Genomic DNA, 18,121 nt, shown 5'->3' with positions numbered 1-18,121 from the left:
TGAAACACACACACACACACACACATACAGTATGCACACATACATTTGTGCTTACACATGCACAAATGCATGCACATGAACATAAACACAGTGAACAGACATGCACACTTGACCTCCCGGTAAAATACACATTGGGACTGATGTGTGTACACACACCTATTTAGCTCTTTTAAGACCTACTTTATTAAGTGATTCTCTGATTATTAAAATACTGAAGCATTTGGTTGTTACCCAGTAAGAGGATGAATTGCCTTTCATTACATTACATTACATTATTGGCATTTGGCAGACGCTCTTATCCAGAGCGACGTACAACAAAGTGCATACCCATAACCAGGGCTAAGTGCACTGAAAGACCCTAGAGGGAAGTACAATTTCAATTGCTACCCGTACAGCAAAGATAAGGACCAGGGCCTATTTTATTTTATTTTATTTATTTTATTTATTTTATTTATTTTATTTATTTTATTTATAAAAATACCGAAACACTACGTAAATCACAAAGACAACAATTAAGGATCACAGGGAGGTAGGGAGGGATGGGGAGAGGTGCTGCTTGAAGAGGTGCGTCTTCAGTTTGCGCTTGAAGGTGGGGAGATTGTACAGTTCTGACCTCAACGGGGAGTTCGTTCCACCACCGTGGAGCCAGAACAGACAGTAGTCGTGAGCGTGAGGTGGAGGTCCGGAGAGGGGGAGGTGCCAAGCGGCCTGTGGAGGCTGAACGAAGAGGTCTGGCAGGGGTGTAGGGTCTGATGATTTTTTGTAGGTAAGCTGGGGAAGACCCTTTCAACTGGCAACCTGTAGCGTAGTGGTCAAGGTAGATGACTAGGACCTGCAAGGTCAGTTGGTCAATCCCCGGTGTAGCCACAATAAGATCCGCACAGCCGTTGGGCCCTTGAGCAAGGCCCTTAACCCTGCATTGCTCCAGGGGAGGATTGTCTCCTGCTTAGTCTAATCAACTGTACCTTGCTCTGGATAAGAGCGCCTGCCAAATGCCATTAATGTAATGTAATGTAACTGCTTGCTGCATCTCTAGTTGCCGTATGAATGCTTTCTCTCCTCCACTCCAAGACTGCAGCACAATAACCCAGCGTTTGTGAGTGTTTACTATACTTTCCGAAATTAAGAATTCAACAGGTAACGGTTGAAATACAGAAAGAGTGAGTATGTAACTCCTCATGGCAACCCACAACATGAAATTAAGATACACTTCTTTTCCAGTTATTTTAACCTCTGGGCCAGTTTCAGTGAGTCATGATGTTGAAAACGGTATTGTTATGCTGAGCTTCGGCGGTTTTCTTGGTCCCGCGCTGGCCGGTTACACTGTTCCTTTAAGACGACCGCTATAAATTTGACTCGAGCGGAGTCGCGTTTTCGCAACAGCAGAGTTCCTCAGAAAGGGACTGCAATTAGCTAAACTAAGAAGTGGGGGACAACGCTTCAGACCGAAGTCCCGTCCGCTCCGTTTGGGCTACTTTATTTTAATCGCAGTATTTATATTTTTACGCCTATAATTAAAGGACGCGTTGAGGATTCCGTAAAGAAAGCCGACAATTAATCTAGCTAATTTGTATCCAAATGGATGATTAAATGTTGTTCTGCCATAGGTATAGTCGTTGTAGGTAATATTCAAATAGATATTTTTGGTAAACGTACATACGTTTTAAAAGCGAAACTTTTCTAATTAAAGTTGTCTTTTAAATACTTATAGACCTACTACAGGGTTATAGCCTACCCTTGTAGTCCAGAAAGTTTCTCTCGGCTATTCAATGGGCTACATGATGGTGTGACATGAAATGAAAGATTAAGTGTACCTTTCATCTCAGCGACATATGAAGAATCTTCATTTATGCATGCGGGGAAGAACCAGGAACCACCAACTTCACTTCTTGTTGCCAGTTAAAGGCGGTGCAGAGATTGAGCAACTACTCGGCCATCGGACGAGCGTGCTGGATTGTCTTAACTGTCTTGTGATTTAATTTTTCCACGACTAACCGTTTCTGCAAGCTTTCCTCGAGCCTACTCATTTTTAGTCGTTGGAATACAGTTTTCTGGTGGACCAGATCGAACATGCACCACAATGGTAACGGTAAGGAGAAAGAATCTGAACCTCCAAAGGAGAAACCCGAGTGTCAACCGGCAGCGAGTGACAGCGCCGCGCGCAGCGCGGACAGAGACAGCAGTCCCACTCACTTCACGCTGCCCTGCGTTGCCAAGCCGGAGTTCAAGCGTAATGCTGTGACGGACGACTACAAGATCTCAAGTCAAGTACTTGGCTTGGGTATCAATGGAAAAGTACTGGAATGCTACAACAAGAAAACGGGGGAGAAGTGCGCCCTGAAGGTACAGTCGGGGTCCCAAGTCCCAAGATGTGTTTTTGTGTTGGCTACATGTTTAGCATTAGTATTTAATTGATCAATACCATTATTGTATCCTATTCAAAAGCGCCTTTCAATCTTCAAGGACCAGGAACTGTGCCAAAGGTAAACCAGATAAAGTAGGGAACTTTGACCTTCAGAACATTGTACATCTGTCTCTCTCGTTCTCTCTCTAAATTAACCCTGAGATTGAAAGCAAATGTTTCTTTTTTAGATAGCTGTTGTTCTGTGGTTGTGAAAGTCCCATCGACCATCGATGGCCTACATTTCTAATCATTTTGACTGAAATGGTAGCTTTAGCGTACATATAACACTCTCTCACAAGTAGACATGAGCTTTGTGGTGTCACCATCACCTGTCCCAGCAGCAAGTGTGTACCTCACGTCTCCCTGGTAACCATTACGCAAGTAGGTTTGATGTCTCTTCACTGGTGAAGCATAACGAGGATGCGTGTGAAAAGAGAATGTGACCCTGGTGTGGTAACGTTGATGTGACTACAGTCCCATGCAGTGGAGACTTGGTTCTTTAATGAGGGGTAGGCTACGCTGTGTTTTGAGGACACACAAGATGTAGATTTGAGGATGTCTTGACTATGTTTGTCCTGTGTCTCATGTACACTGTCATCTAAGTTCTAGAATTCAAAAACCTACTCTTCACACGGTTAAATGGCCCTGTAATCATATTGCACATGAAGAAAGAAAGTATTTGTCATATCGTTTATTTCATTTAGTTTAGAATAAAAGTAGTGTTCCCTAAATTACTGTGCCTAGTAAGGAAGTAGAGAGGATAGAAGGAGCAGAGAAACTGACCATCTCTTTATCACAGAGCATCTGGTCTGTGCAACACATTTTAACAATCTTCTGCAGAAGCGAAAAGTAATGTAGCAGAGTCTTTCTTAAGGCCCATTCACTCATGACAAAAATGAGGGTGGGGAAAATGATGAAAGGAGTTGTGCTATTCACTGTGGGCATTTGAATCCAGGGCTCATCAGCTACACAATGGCTCAGTCAGCCGTTAGTGTAGCTGATTAGTTTACAGTGAGACTTTGGCCTCTCAGTAACCCGGGGGAATCACCCAGGGGACGTGTCCTCAGAGGTCTCTGATGGCTCCTCACTCAGCACAGATCACCCATTACAGGCTAATGAAACCGTTTACTCCATTAATCCTCTTGTCACTCATCTGCAGAGGAGTTAAGACTGACAGTGCAGGAAAGAGCATCTGTTGTACAGAATGATTCACTATCCTCTTTGTCATTCACAGTGTCATTCATAGTGAGACACCAAGACAGGTTGGGAATTTACCAACACTAATTCTAACCCCAAATGAGCCACATGTAATGTGTGTAACAGTGTTGTTTTATAGCACCTACAGAAGACTTACTTCTTTGACTTAAACATTTCATGCAAGGTATGAATAAACCTTCAACTCGAAAATTCATTGCATTCCTTCAGTACTTTTATTTGTCCGCACTGCCACAGGCAATGCATGATCACTGTAGTGCAAGCAGCCATTGTGACCCACAAAGCAGAATTTAGTCTTATGGCTATGATTATGTACAGTGCCCATATAACCTGATTTGAGCAAGCCTAAAATGAAACCTAAATGTACGACCATAGATCAGAAGGAAGCATAAGTTGGTGTTCATTTACTACACTTACTATGGGTGGCACTTACTGTGGTACTGTTGGTAGTGCCTTCACCTCTGCCCCTCTGGAGCTAAAAGTGGGTGTGTGGGGGTGGGTTCGCGTAACCAGACAAAATTAATTATCTCTGTGAGTGGCCAGTAGGGGAATACGTGTAGCGTTTCAACCTGTGCTATTTTGTGGCAAATGCTCATGTAGTGGTAGGAAAATCAATGTGTGAGTGCATGTGTGTGTCTGTTTGTGTATATGTGTGTATATGTGTGTGTATGAGTGGATGTGTGTGTCTGTTTGTGTATATTTGTGTGTGTGTGAGTTTGTGTATATTTGTGTGTGTGTGTCTGTTTGTGTGTATGCGTGTGTCTGAATGTATATGTGTGTCTATTTGTGTATATTTGTGTGTGTGTGTCTGTGTATATTTGTGTGCGTGTTTTTGAATGGGTGTTCATGGTACTCGCTGATATCAGTTACCCAGCTGATTTGGCAGGAGGATTCGGGTTTCTGGGAGGTGGAGTATTACTTGGGGAGCTAAGAATTGTGTCTCCATAAGCAGCCTGTAACGTGACGCATGTCTTTCCGGGCACGCAGTGGAAAGCTGTCGTCAGAGAGCAGGATTTACGCCTGCCTCGTCTCCAGCCGGGCTCAGGGCCCTACACCAAACAGGTGTCAGTTTGTGCGAGTGCAGTGCCTGGTAATGAGATCTAAGTATATTTAAATTGATTCTGGCTTTGACAATACACCAATACAATATAATCCTTATTGTCCAACCCAGGATGTATTGTGGCCTCACCTCAGGCACAATAAAATCACACAATAACATGCTATTTTCCCAGTACAAGACATGAGTACGCAAACACTTATAATTTGTATTTTGTAGTGTCAGTTTACTGAATTATTCCCAAGTTAAATTCAATGGGGTCATAAGAGATTATGAGTTGGAACCACTACTAACTGATTAAATTAGAAAAAAAAAATAATAATAACGCGTTTCCAGCATCATAAATGGCACATCCAACTTGTCATTGTAGATAGAAATGACAATGTCATTATGTAATGAGAAGCACAAGGTTGATAGAGCAATGAAAGACTGTGATAGAGCTCAAGAGGAAAAGCAAAAGGCCATCAGGGCCAGATGACACAGATAGACAGGTTTTTTTTAAATAACCGGAACCTGTGAAAGGCTCTCTCAGGGTGTCTGTGTGGTGTGCAGCACTTAAGCACTATGTTGCTCATTTCAGTGCTGGTGCGACTGTAATTTTGCTAGGTGTGGTTGGGCCTGGTTGATGTGTATGTGTGGATATGACACAGAGTTTATTTCAGGGTGGTGTTCTTAATTCTAATTTTCTTCCTATGTTATGCCGTCCTGCATCTGATTTGGTTTGCTTGTATTCTCTTGAGTGCTCATCTTCACTGGAAATCCTGTCCATTCATTCCATGTGTTCCTCACGTTTTGATTGTAAAAATGAAAGGTCTCCGATAGACCTGGTGTTCGGTCATTGCTTCACTTAATCACAGACAAAAGCACATTGAAGTGTTTACCATTCCTAGCAAGCATGCAATGCATTTTCCAGGGCTTGTCCAGCCTTGTTTGTTTCCTTTGTGATCTTAGTGTACTGATGATGCTAGCTGCACTGGACAGAACACACACTTATTTGCACATTGTGGACAAAATGTGTGTGTGATACAGATGTGTTCATGTTAATGTATTACCATGCAGGCTGTGTTCTGTGTGGACTGCTTACTGTGTTTAGGGAGAATTGTACACGCTGGGTTCTGTGTGACGTGATGTAGCAAGACAGCTTGTGAAGGATGTATGCAGAACAAGCACAAACTCTGTTTTTAGAAAGCTGGTTGGATAAGTTAATCAGTCAGAAAAGTCCAACAATAATTGTAAAAGATAAAATGGGTACACAAAGAACTCCAAATGGATAACCAATTCCTTTGTGCTCTGGAGTACATTTGTTTCAATAGAAATAATAACTTGTGTATATAGTATGTATGTGTGGGTATAACATATGGTGTGAGTTATAGTCCATAGGGCCTACTTTCTCATTTAGATGGCGTGTCCCTTCTCATATCCAGAATGTAACAATCTGTATTTCTCACTTCTCTGTGGTTGTCATTCTTGGGAACACCCCCCCACTTTTGTCCCAAGATGCACATACCTTGATCTTGACCTCTGTCAGTCCCAGTAGCTCCAATGAATTCCCTCTCTCAAAAGTGGCGGTGTGTGAGCCCCACTGACTCGATCAGGCAATGCTTTTTAATGCCCGCCCTGTCAGCCACCACTGAGAGGCAAGGGCTAGTGATGTGGATGAAAATGAAGGAGTGTGTTATTTGGTTTATTTCTCGTGAAAAGCTTGGAGAGGTACTCTAGGACAACACAGTGGCTTTTCCCCTTATTGACATCCTTCTCACTCTTCCCGATTGATCATGTTCCCCATATCCTGGTCTCTCAGGGCCTGGTGTACATTTACATTTACATTTTAGTCATTTGGCAGACACTTTTACTCCAAAGCGACTTACAAGTGCACAGGTTCTTCCACAGGTTAAAGCATCACATCCATAACTAGTCAAATATGCATGAAGGGCTGTTCTAAAGAAAAAGACACATGGTGTGTCTCCATAGCTCTCATTACTGTTGAGTCCATCGCGGACTGGGAGTGTATCAACACAAAATCTGTCCTGACTTGTGTATTATTGTGTATTATAAACCTGACTGTTTGTGTATAATGTTCTCTCATTTTCCCACTCTGCCACTGTCTGTGTACAGTCAGACTGACTTTGTTATGCTTGCTCAGTGACCTGTTACAGTACAGTGAACAGCAGAGTAAGTGTTCTGTCTTTTCTCTCTATGCCCTATGCTCTTCTTGACAATGCAAGCTGCTGACAGTTTTCACGTGCATTCTAAAAGACTGCGTCGTCATAAAAAGGATAATTTCTGCTTTCAGATGATTCATGTCTGAACTGGGCCTTCAGAATACTGTTCTTAGGGCAGAGGCTTCATGAGCAGTGGTGCTGCCATGTTGGGTCATTACCTATCTCTGTGAGATACTCAAAAAAAACTATAGTCAGGTCAGATTATTCACACATGGTAGCACATGAACACTCAATTTTTTCATCCATTTTGTTCCCCAGTGTTCTCCTGTTATAGTGCACATTCGTCAGTACAGTGTATTTTCATACTTCCACAAAAATTACACAAATAAATTCTTTATTAGGAACAAATGACTTCAGGATCGAGAGTGGTATCCCTCCCTTTCCCCCAGGGATGTGAATAAGGACCCTAATCTGAGGTTTCAGGACTGCCCTGGCCCTATAAACAGCTGCCCCACAGGCTGCTGTCAGTTGCTTAAAATACTGTGTGACAGAAGACATGCGCTATGCTGAAGACCCGCTTCTATTCCAAGGCAGGGAATGAGAGAGAGAGAGGGAGGGAGAGAGTGAGAGAGATAATTAAATAATCTGTCTTAATGGCAGTGAAATGACTTTTTCATGGTGAATTCCTGATAACATATAGGGGGAAGACTATACAGGATGAATCCTGTCCTATTGAGCCTTCTTACATTCTACCATCCGGCAGCAGGCGGAAGTCACTCAATCATAAATGTTATTAATGTTATCAGTGTAATTAATTTTATTCTGTAGTTTTATTTAATGATTATTTTCTGTCCTTCTCCTCTTGGCAGATTTTATATGACAGTCCTAAGGCTCGACGGGAGGTTGAGCTTCACTGGAGGGTTACTGGGGGCCCCTACATTGTTAAAATCCTCAGCCTCTATGAGAATATGCATCAGGGGAAGAAATGCCTTCTCATCATTATGGAATGGTAGGGACCTACTGCATCCTGAACTCACTATCCCAGCATGCCACACTCATCCGTTTAGAATACTTGTTTCAACATGCCCAACCCTGAGTATCATTGTTTTTATCTTAGAAACCTGGAAAACCTTTTAAAACCAATTTTTATTTGTTTAGTGGATTTTATTTAGACTTTCAAATTTTCAGTATTTGGATTTTATGTACTTATATGTATAATCAGAAGTATTTCCTGTGGAAGAACATCTGATCACTCGGCCACTGAAACCACTTCCTCACCGGCGTTCTAATTTCCCCGGCTTACATATTGCCCTCCACACCCGTCCTTCTCCTCATCCAGTCTATCTCTTAATCATTACACGCAGTGGAAACTGGGGTGTGCAGAGGCATAGCAGCTACACATAATCAAGAATGCAGAAAGGGCTAAATGGGCCCCAGATACGTATGGCTATGTCTCAGCCAAGCCAGCCTCAGGGGTGGTATTTACCACCACTACCAGAGAGAAAGTGGGAACACAAACTGTATTGCCCTTCACTGTGAGGGAAACCTTAACCACACAAGGTCGAATCATCTTTCCTGTGATGGAAAATGATCTGTCATCATCTTGTCTGAGAACTAGCCAGACCGGCTGTAATGTTTCTCATTAAACAGACCGTCACTATTCCAGTACATAAGGCTGTTAGTTGTGAATCGCGCCTCCCATATTCTCCTGCTTCCTGCCCCTTGACCTACATGATTTGACCTCTGGGAAAGCCAAGCGCATAAACCTCACATAGGACGCAGTTTAGTGCGCGTGGAAAAAGAATGTTGTAATGTTCTGAGCGCACAAGCACTCACACAACAGCACACTCTTTTTCTCTTGGTGTTTTTCTCTATGACAGGGTTGGTTTCTGAATATAAACAACAGGAAATGAGCATTGCTCAGATAAAGGAAGTATGTTCTTCACACTCCCACTGCTTTTTCTATGTGACTAATGAGCGTGTTTTTTTGGTTAAGGGCAGTGTGTAGGTGAATGGAATTTATCCTGGCTAATCACTTTATCTTTTCTTACACCTTTTATTGTCCTGTGTTTCTATCATTGTTTATTGTCTCTGTTAATGTCATAAATAACTGTTCTAGTTTTTTTTTATGTCTTGCCATCTCCACTTTGGTCATCCATTCATTTTTGTGCCAGCACATTTGATGATGATAATTATTGACTAAACACAGTTCTATTTGTTTGTGAATGATTGATTGTGTGTCATGTGTATACATGTGTGGAGGGGGTTTGACGTGTCTGTTGTGTCTTTACTCAGTATGGAGGGGGGCGAGCTCTTTAGCCGGATTCAGGCTCGGGGAGACCAGGCCTTCACCGAGAGAGGTGAGCAGTGGAGGCACGGGCTGGGGCTGAGCATTCTGGGAAACCTTGTTTGTGTTTCAAGGAGTATAGGAGGTCTAGGTCCCATGGGATTGTGTTTGTCTTGGCTAAGCAGTCTCTAATCTAGTTACTCTGTGTTCTGGGCGCCAAATATCGTCTTGTAAATAATAGCGTCTGTCTTGTTTCATAGATTTCTGCGTTCTGTAATCCAAAGTTTGTCCACAGCCATGCATCTCAGTGTTCTGTATCGCATAGTTTTCCATGTTGTGTCTTAAATGGCTGTCTGTGTTCTGCGGAGCTCAGTATTGCCGTTCAGCGTTTGTTGTGTTGGCGGTTTTGTTTAAATGGTGTTTCTTGGTTTCTCTCCGCTCTGTGCCACATTGTCTCCTGGTCCTCTCTCCACAGAGGGATCTCACATTATGTCTCACATCGGAACGGCCATCGAGTTTCTCCACAACATGGACATCGCTCACAGGGACATCAAGGTGAGCGTGGCCCATTCAGCCAGCAGCCGGGCAGTAATGCAGAGAGGGTGAGGCTGTCCTCATACCAGCATGTTTCCTGTCCCTCCACAGCCAGAGAACCTGCTGTACACCACAAAGCAGAGCAACTGCATTCTCAAGCTGACTGACTTTGGCTTCGCCAAGGAGACCACGCTACACAACCCCCTACAGACGCCCTGCTACACACCCTATTATGTAGGTGAGTATCCCAGGCTGAGGGGGCGGGTCAGGGATCAGTGAGCAGGTGGCCAAAAGGAGAGGCCAATTTGTTAAAATTCTGTAAATGAATTTTCGAAAGAGATAAGTCCAGTGGGACAACAGGCCACACCTGTGTACCCTATGTGGTAGATGTGTATTAGGGGTGTGAAGGTCAGCAGCTTGTATTGGCATTGCCAATGGTAAAATATGGTTTCGCCAATGGTAAAATAGACCCAGTGTTATCATGTTATATCAGGCAAATATTATGACCACAGAATTTTTAATGCACAACCCCATTGTAAAGTTCTTAACAGCAGCATATTTAGAGATTTCATGCCAATCAAGTCTGTCAGGCAGAAGTTATAGGAAAGAGGGATGAAAACATGAAGAATTATCATTTTAACCAATCCATTTTAAAAAATGACACACGATCGACCAGCATACCTGGACATAAACTACAGGTATTTAACTAGCCTACACACAGCTGTAACTGTAAGGTTACACTGCACGATCTCAATGTAAATGTAAATCTTTAATTTGGCAATTATGCTATTATCTGACTTACAGTGTTGACATTTAAATATTAAGATGGCCCAAAATAAATGCAATTGAATGTGTCAGTACCCCTGGCAGTCATAAGCAGTATTGTTTACACAGTTAACCGTGTAAAGAATGGAATGGTCAACTGAAAACTGATGATTTGATGATCTCTAGTCAGTATGCTGTGTGGCTATTCACTGTGCAACTGCCTGTGTCTCTGTCAGCTCCTGAGGTGCTGGGCCCAGAGAAGTATGACAAATCATGTGACATGTGGTCTCTGGGTGTGATCATGTACATCCTGTGAGTATAAAGAGTACAGTGTGTATAGTGTGTCTGTATATATTGTGTTTGTGTATTTGTGTATAATTTGTCTGTGTATAGTGTGTTTGTGTGTGTATATAGTGTGTTTGTATATATAGTGTCTGTCTATAGTGTGTCTGTGTGTATAGTGTGTTTGTGTGTTGTGTTTGTGTGTATAGTGTGTCTGGGTAGAGTGTGCGTGTGTGTGTACAGTGTGTCTGTGTCTATAGTGTGTTTGTGTATAGTGTGTCTGTGTACAGTGTGTCTGTGTGTATAGTGTGTCTGTGTCCATAGTGTGTTTGTGTGTACAGTGTGTCTGTGTCTATAGTGTGTTTGTGTGTACAGTGTGTCTGTCTATAGTGTGTTTGTGTATACAGTGTGTCTGTGTCTATAGTGTGTTTGTGTGTGTATAGTGTGTCTGTGTCTATAGTGTGTCTGTGTCTATAGTGTGTCTGTATAGTGTGTCTGTGTGTACAGTGTATTTGTGTCTGTAGTGTGTCTGTATAGTGTGTTTGTATGTATAGTGTGTCTGTAGTGTGTCTGTGTGTATAGTGTGTCTGTGTCTGTAATGTGTCTGTGTCTGTAGTGTGTCTGTATAGTGTGTCTGTGTGTACTGCATGCATGCCAGCGTGTACGTGTTCATGAGTGCACATGTAAAGCAGACGAATGGAGAAACGTTTTCATAACAGTTTGGAGTACAGAGCATGTGTGTGAAAAGCAGTCTTTCACAGGAGTGGAGAGTTTTGCCTTTTATAGAATGAGGATTTAAGCGCAGTTCTCCTTAAGACACCAGGGAGTTGGACTGAATTGTGGAAATGAGTCCTGTTTGACTGCATGTGCAGGCTGTGTGGCTTCCCCCCATTCTACTCCAACACGGGCCAGGCCATCTCGCCGGGCATGAAGCGCCGCATCCGCATGGGCCAGTACGAGTTCCCCAACCCCGAGTGGGCCGACGTGTCCCAGGAAGGTGAGCACGGAGGGCGGCAGAACAAGGGGATTACGGGGGTTACGGGTAGAGGCTGCTCTGCCACACCAACTGGCCCTGTCACTCTTCACATTCATCACCCGTGATGTCCGCACGCTCAACCACATCCTTAAAAGCACCTGTAGAGAATGAACTGAGTTTCACTCAGCTTTTTATGTGAACAGCTGACGGACGCGTTTGTGAGGCCACAGCGACTAAATCCGATGAGAGCACCTCAGTCTCTTATTGGCTTCATCAAGAGAATTAAACTTTTTTTTGGTGGGGTGACTTAAGGTTAGGGTGCATTTAAAAATAAAGCATTGACCTCCTTTAAGCCCTATTTTACACAAGACGTACTGGGTATACAGAGCAGCTGGTAAATACCATAGATACCCTGGCAGAATCTGTGGATTTACTAGGGGAGAGTGTTCACCTCACGTATATGGATGTATGCTTTATTTTAATGTAACAGCTTGCACTGGGGTCTGGATAGACATTTATTAACATGACATTTATTGGGAGCTGTACTAAAACCACCCCTTCTCTCAATTGTAAATTATTATTTCTCCATATAAAATGGTAAAATACAGACCAACCAGCTGACTGTGTTTGCTTAACATTTTGGATAACATTAAAAGCTCACTTCTATGTAGTCATGTCATTTAAATGTAATACTTATGATGCCTTTCACCATTGCAGCCAAACAGCTGATCCACCAGCTATTGAAAACCGACCCCAATGAGCGAATGACCATCACCCAGTTTATGAACCACCCCTGGATCAGCGTAAGTCCATCCTATGCTGTTGTTATTCCAGGCATTTTGTTTTTCTCTGCACAGAACTTACTGTGTGTGTGTTTGTGTACGTGTGTTTGTGTGTGTGTATGTGTGTGTGTGTATATGTATTTATATGTGTGTGCTTGTGTGTATGTGCGTATGTATGTGTGTGTGTTTGTTTGTGTATGCCTATGTTTGTGTTGTGGCAGCAGCAGTCGACGGTGGTGCCCCCGACGCCACTTCACACTACCCGGGTCCTGAGAGAGGACAAAGAGCTGTGGGATGACGTGAAGGTGAGAAATACTGACGCCCTCTGGCTACCAGGGGAAGTGCATTTAAAAATTATATTCTGACCATTTTAACTCAGAGAAAACCAAAACATTTAAATTTTGTAAAAATCAGTGTTTCTTACTTTGTACAGCTTGGACAAATTAAACAGAGGCCAATGAATGTCATTTCTTCAAATGCGAGATCACGCGGCGATTAAATTCCTGCAGTAACACTATCTGTTCACTAGAGGGGAGCAGAACGTAAAGTTGTGGAAGTAGACACAGACTTTAGTGAAAATTCTGATTGCAGATCACCAACTGTAGAATAACTACTCAACTCAGCAAACAAACTGTCTGTTTATTTATAATATTGCATATTAGTACCATTCAGGACTGACATACTGGACATCTCAATGTGTCCTTTTGTGTCTGCATGAGACACATTGATATTTATACTTAATTCCAGGTGGTATATTCAATTAAACTATTTCTCATACACAATTTTTTGCCTTCTTTTTCAAGAAATTTAATGAAATTTTGAATGCAAATGCATCACTACTCTTCAATGTCACGTTTATACTCCCCCTTTTATAATCTCACATTAACATACAAATTACATTGGATGGATCAGGCTCCTACAACCAGGACGACACACTTGATTCACACCGCCTCTGACAAAGAAAAGTGCTGTGTCATGCTCATACTCCTGAATGCGTGCTGCTACCCACAGGAGGAGATGACCAGTGCCCTGGCCACCATGCGGGTGGACTACGACCAGGTGAAGATCAAGGACCTGGACACCTCCAGCAACCCTCTGCTCAACAAGAGACGCAAGAAAGCCGCGGCGGGAGGGAAGAGGGGCAGCACTGTGTGTAACAACCAGTGAGAGACCACAGGAAAACACACAGGGCTGTGATTAAGGGCTGGGTGTTACCAGGGAAGGTACGCTAGCTTGGATTAAGGATAAGGAACCGGTTGAGTGCAAGCCAAGCCTTTTAATTCAGTTGCTGAAGATGGATTTGAAGATGAAATGATTTGTCTTTAAGACTGAAATTATTTGCCTCTCGTACACTATTTTTCCTTTATTTTAGTGTGTGTGTGCGTGTGCGTGCGTGCATATGTAAGTGAGTGTACATGTGTATGTTTGTGTATATGTATGGGTTTTTCCAAAAAAAGGAACTGTGCTGGAATGAATTTCATTCTTATTCAAAAAGCACATGGATCACAATATTAATGTTTTTCATTTCTCCTATCCATGAAAATGAATGTAAAATATATCTTAAGGGATAAAGGGAAATCTCTACTTGTCCAATCTGAATCATTTGTATCTTATTGTTAGTGTTGTCTTATGGTCAGTTTTTCAGGAATTAAAACATTTCTTGAGATTTTGCACCATATCTTGAGTTTGTGGGTTGTCTGTTTATGCTTGAAATGGCCAAACAACACTGGATATGGTTGGAGAATGTCACGTATTGCTGGGAAATGCGGGCCATTGGGTGGCGCATCCTGTTAAGGCATTTTTCTACTGGGAGGATGAGCCTGGAGGTTAGATGTCATATCCAGACTGTGGCCTGCCACCCCTCATGGTGCTTAGCTGCCTGTAGCTTTGCCCAGGGAGGAGGGGCTCTCAGTAGGTGGGATATCTCATTGCACGCCAGTGCAAACCTCTCAGGTCACTCAGGCGCCTGCGTGCACTAGCTGCACATGTCCTCTGCCTATCAAAGGGGAGTGTATGCTTGTCTGTGCATTCCTAAGTCCAGTGGCTCCACCCATGCTCTTGGCATGGACTGAGGGGAAGGGGTTTACCTTCAAAACACATGAGCTTTTTGTAGCCTTTTGGTCCAATAGAGGGAGTTGCTGTCCTAAACCATTTTAACTTCAACCAAGTTACTGTGGGTAAGCGAGTCTGCTAAATAACCTAATGTAATATTCTGATATTAAACAGAATAACCAGAGCTTCTGCTTTTTGTTATGTTGGCCTTCCATTAAGTTTGTTAAATGCGGAGACAGAATTCTATTTCCTTTGAGACGTAACAAACATGCATTGCCTCATTTCCAATTCGTAGATTTTTGAGGGTTTCATTCCTGTGCCCTGGTGTTGTTTGAAGATGATTTCTTCATTTCACAACGGTGCAACCAGAGGAAGTCAGAGCAGGCACTGACAGTTTCATCACAAAGTGAATTGCCATCATGTTACTTCACAGGTGTTTCTGCTGTTTTGTTTGAATAATAATTCTGAAGCCTGTTAACATCAAGCTGACTAGCACTGGAATGCTGCCGCAGCCAAACGAAAAGCCAACTGAAAATCCATCCATCCATCCATTATCTGAACCCGCTTATCCTGAACAGGGTCGCAGGGGGGCTGGAGCCTATCCCTGCATACATTGGGCGAAAGGCAGGAATACACCCTGGACGGGTCGCCAGTCCATCACAGGGCACACACACCATTCACTCACACACTCATACCTATGGGCAATTTAGACTCTCCAATCAGCCTAACGTGCATGTCTTTGGACTGTGGGAGGAAACCGGAGTACCTGGAGGAAACCCACGCAGACACGGGGAGAACATGCAAACTCCGCACAGAGAGGCCCCGGCCGACGGGGATTCGAACCCAGGACCTCCTTGCTGTGAGGCGGCAGTGCTACCCACTGCACCATCCGTGCCGCCCGCCAACTGAAAATGCAGTTCATATTGTTTCCATTCACTGTGGAAGACACTACCAGTACCTTTTCTACTAGTGTTTTACTTGAACTGCTACTGGTCCAAAGCCCTTCTGCTCTGTGATTGGCTTAACATTTAAGGAGGCAGGGAGCCGCACACAACATCCATCCATAACCAACTGCCATTGGCATGCCAATGGATTTTTTGTCAACCAGCTGCCTCATCACAATTACTGACTATCAGAATGTGCTGAAGAGTAAGGCAACTAGAATGCATTCAGCCCTGAACTTTCATCTACAGTGCATCCGGAAAGTATTCACAGCGCTTCACTTTTTCCACATTTTGTTATGTTACAGCCTTATTCCAAAATTGATTAAATTCATTTTTTCCTCCAAATTCTACACACAATACCCCATAATGACAATGTGAAAAATGTTTTTTTTGAGATTTTAGCAAATTTATTAAAAATAAAAAACTAAGAAATCACATGTACATAAGTATTCACAGCCTTAGCCATGAAGCACAAAATTGAGCTCAGGTGCATCCTGTTTCCACTGATCAACCTTGGAGTCCACCTGTGGTAAATTCAGTTGATTGGACATGATTTGGAAAGGCATACACCTGTCTATATAAGGTCCCACAGTTGACAGTGCATGTCGGAGCACAAACCAAGCATGAAGTCAAAGGAATTGTCTGTAGACTGCCGAGACAGGATTGTCTCGAGGCACACACAAGGGTACAGAAAAATGTCTGCTGCTTTGAAGGTCCCAATGAGCACAGTGGCCTCCATCATCCGTAAATGGAAGAAGTTCGGAACCACCAGGACTCTTCCTAGAGTTGGCCGCCCGTCTAAACTGAGCAATCAGGGGAGAAGGGAGGTGACCAAGAACCCGATGGTCACTCTGTCAGAGCTCCAGTATTCCTCTGTGGGGAGAGGAGAACCTTCCAGAAGAACAACCATCTCTGCAGCAATCCACCAATCAGGCCTGTATGGTAGAGTGGCCCGACGGAAGCCACTGCTTAGTAAAAGGCACATGGCAGCCCGCCCGGAGGTTGCCAAAAGGCACCTGAAGGACTCCCAGACCATGAGAAACAAAATTCTCTGGTCTGATGAGACAAAGATTGAACTCTTTGGTGTGAATGCCAGGCGTCATGTTTGGAGGAAACCAGGCACCGCTCATCACCTGGCCAATACCATCCCTACAGTGAAGCATGGTGGTGGCAGCATCATGCTGTGGGGATGTTTTTCAGCAGCAGGAACTGGAAGACTAGTCAGGATTGAGGGAAAGATGAATGCAGCAATGTACAGAGACATCCTGGATGAAAACCTGCTCCATCCTGGTTGAAAACCTGACTTCAGACTGGGGCGACAGTTCATCTTTCAGCAGGACAACGACCCTAAGCACACAGTCAAGATATCAAAGGAGTAGCTTCAGGGCAACTCTGTGAATGTCCTTGAGTGGCCCAGCCAGAGCCCAGACTTGAATCCGATTGAACATCTCTGGAGAGATCTGAAAATGGCTGTGCACCGACGCTCCCCATCCAACCTGATGGAGCTTGAGAGGTGCTGCAAAGAGGAATGGAATTTGGAATAAGGCTGTAACATAACAAAATGTGGGAAAAGTGAAGCGCTGTGAATACTTTCCGGATGCACTGTATACATATTTTTCTCGGTTGAAATTTTTTCTGATGCTTGCATGTTTTTTATTTATATCTAGTATCATGGTATATCCTTCCCTCCTGTTTCCTCCATTTTGGCAAGTTGAGCAATGTATGTTAGATGTGTAGAAAAGATATAATGTTGTATGTATGTGTATGCATATATGTAATGTGTAGAAAATATGTAAAATATTCTGAGCACAATTTTTTTACATTCAGACATTCAGTGCCACTGTGGGTGGTGTGCTGAAAGGTGAAAGGTCAATAATAGCTGAAAAAACTGCAGTAAATGAAAGCTTACTTAATTTCGGAGTCAACCTTTCTTCTCTTAATAATGTGTTTCTGAAATAGGGACTGGAAAACTGAAAGATGATGGGAAAGGAGGGAATATACGTGTGTGGTTTTTATGGGGGCGGGGGGAGGGATGTATGGTGTGGTAATTCTGGCACCCCATTTTGTGTCAGCAGCTGTACTGTGTAGGATGGAGGGAGGGGCACTCTTCCCTCTGATCTTTCAGAGGAATGCAATGGAGACCACTCTGTGCACGTTCTTCTAATAGTGTCCCAGCTGGGTGTGCAATCAGTTTACTCTGTCAAGCACATGAAAGCCTCCAGTCCCTCCAGGTTTACCCCCACATCTATATACAACCTCCCAATTCACCTCTAATTATAACCCCCCTCAGCCGTAGACACAAAACCCCTCCCTCTCTCACCTCTACCTGCTTTACAGCCCCAAACTTCCTTTTCAGCCATCTCCCCATAGCCCTGCATTCACGCACTGCTTAGCCAGGAATGAGAGTGACAGGATTTTCCGACCTATCACCACCATTATCATTTGTAGCACAAATAGAGGGTGTCGTTACATGGATAGAAATAGCTCCAGCCCTTGTGCATCGCATTATTCAACTGCCGACAGAGTCATACTTTCAGAAAGGGGTGCATAGTCCTTCCCAGGCCTCACTAATCCTTGTCAGTATAATTTGATGTGGCCAGAGTCTGTTCATAGTCTATGTATATGATTTAAAATTGACCATGCCTACAAAACAACCATAGT

General features: G+C 43.4%; 1 protein-coding gene across 1 annotated transcript; it reads left to right on the top strand.

Annotated features, from left to right (window-relative positions):
- The first annotated feature begins 1,400 nt into the window (after positions 1 to 1,400).
- Positions 1,401 to 14,146, top strand: LOC133109883 (MAP kinase-activated protein kinase 2-like). The gene is made up of 10 exons (XM_061219609.1): positions 1,401 to 2,343; positions 7,708 to 7,847; positions 9,134 to 9,198; positions 9,601 to 9,680; positions 9,771 to 9,897; positions 10,661 to 10,736; positions 11,579 to 11,703; positions 12,400 to 12,485; positions 12,689 to 12,769; positions 13,476 to 14,146. The coding sequence occupies exons 1-10, from the start codon at positions 2,071 to 2,073 to the stop codon at positions 13,629 to 13,631; spliced, it is 1,209 nt and encodes a 402-aa protein (XP_061075593.1). The 5' UTR covers positions 1,401 to 2,070; the 3' UTR covers positions 13,632 to 14,146.
- The last annotated feature ends 3,975 nt before the right edge of the window (positions 14,147 to 18,121 follow it).

The sequence above is a fragment of the Conger conger genome, chromosome 14, assembly GCF_963514075.1.
Source record: "Conger conger chromosome 14, fConCon1.1, whole genome shotgun sequence".
In the NCBI taxonomy this organism is placed as follows: Eukaryota; Metazoa; Chordata; class Actinopteri; order Anguilliformes; family Congridae; genus Conger; species Conger conger.
Note: the sequence above shows the minus strand (reverse complement) of the source record. Positions and strands in the feature narration are given on the sequence as shown.

What these genes read in the sequence shown, in the direction of transcription:
- LOC133109883 (XM_061219609.1), top strand. Translation starts at nt 2,071, where the DNA reads ATGCACCACAATGGTAACGGTAAGGAGAAAGAATCTGAACCTCCAAAG. An exon ending in GGGAGAAGTGCGCCCTGAAG is followed by an intron (nt 2,344 to 7,707) that starts GTACAGTCGGGG and finishes TCCTCTTGGCAG; the next exon opens with ATTTTATATGACAGTCCTAA. An exon ending in GGCCGACGTGTCCCAGGAAG is followed by an intron (nt 11,704 to 12,399) that starts GTGAGCACGGAG and finishes TCACCATTGCAG; the next exon opens with CCAAACAGCTGATCCACCAG.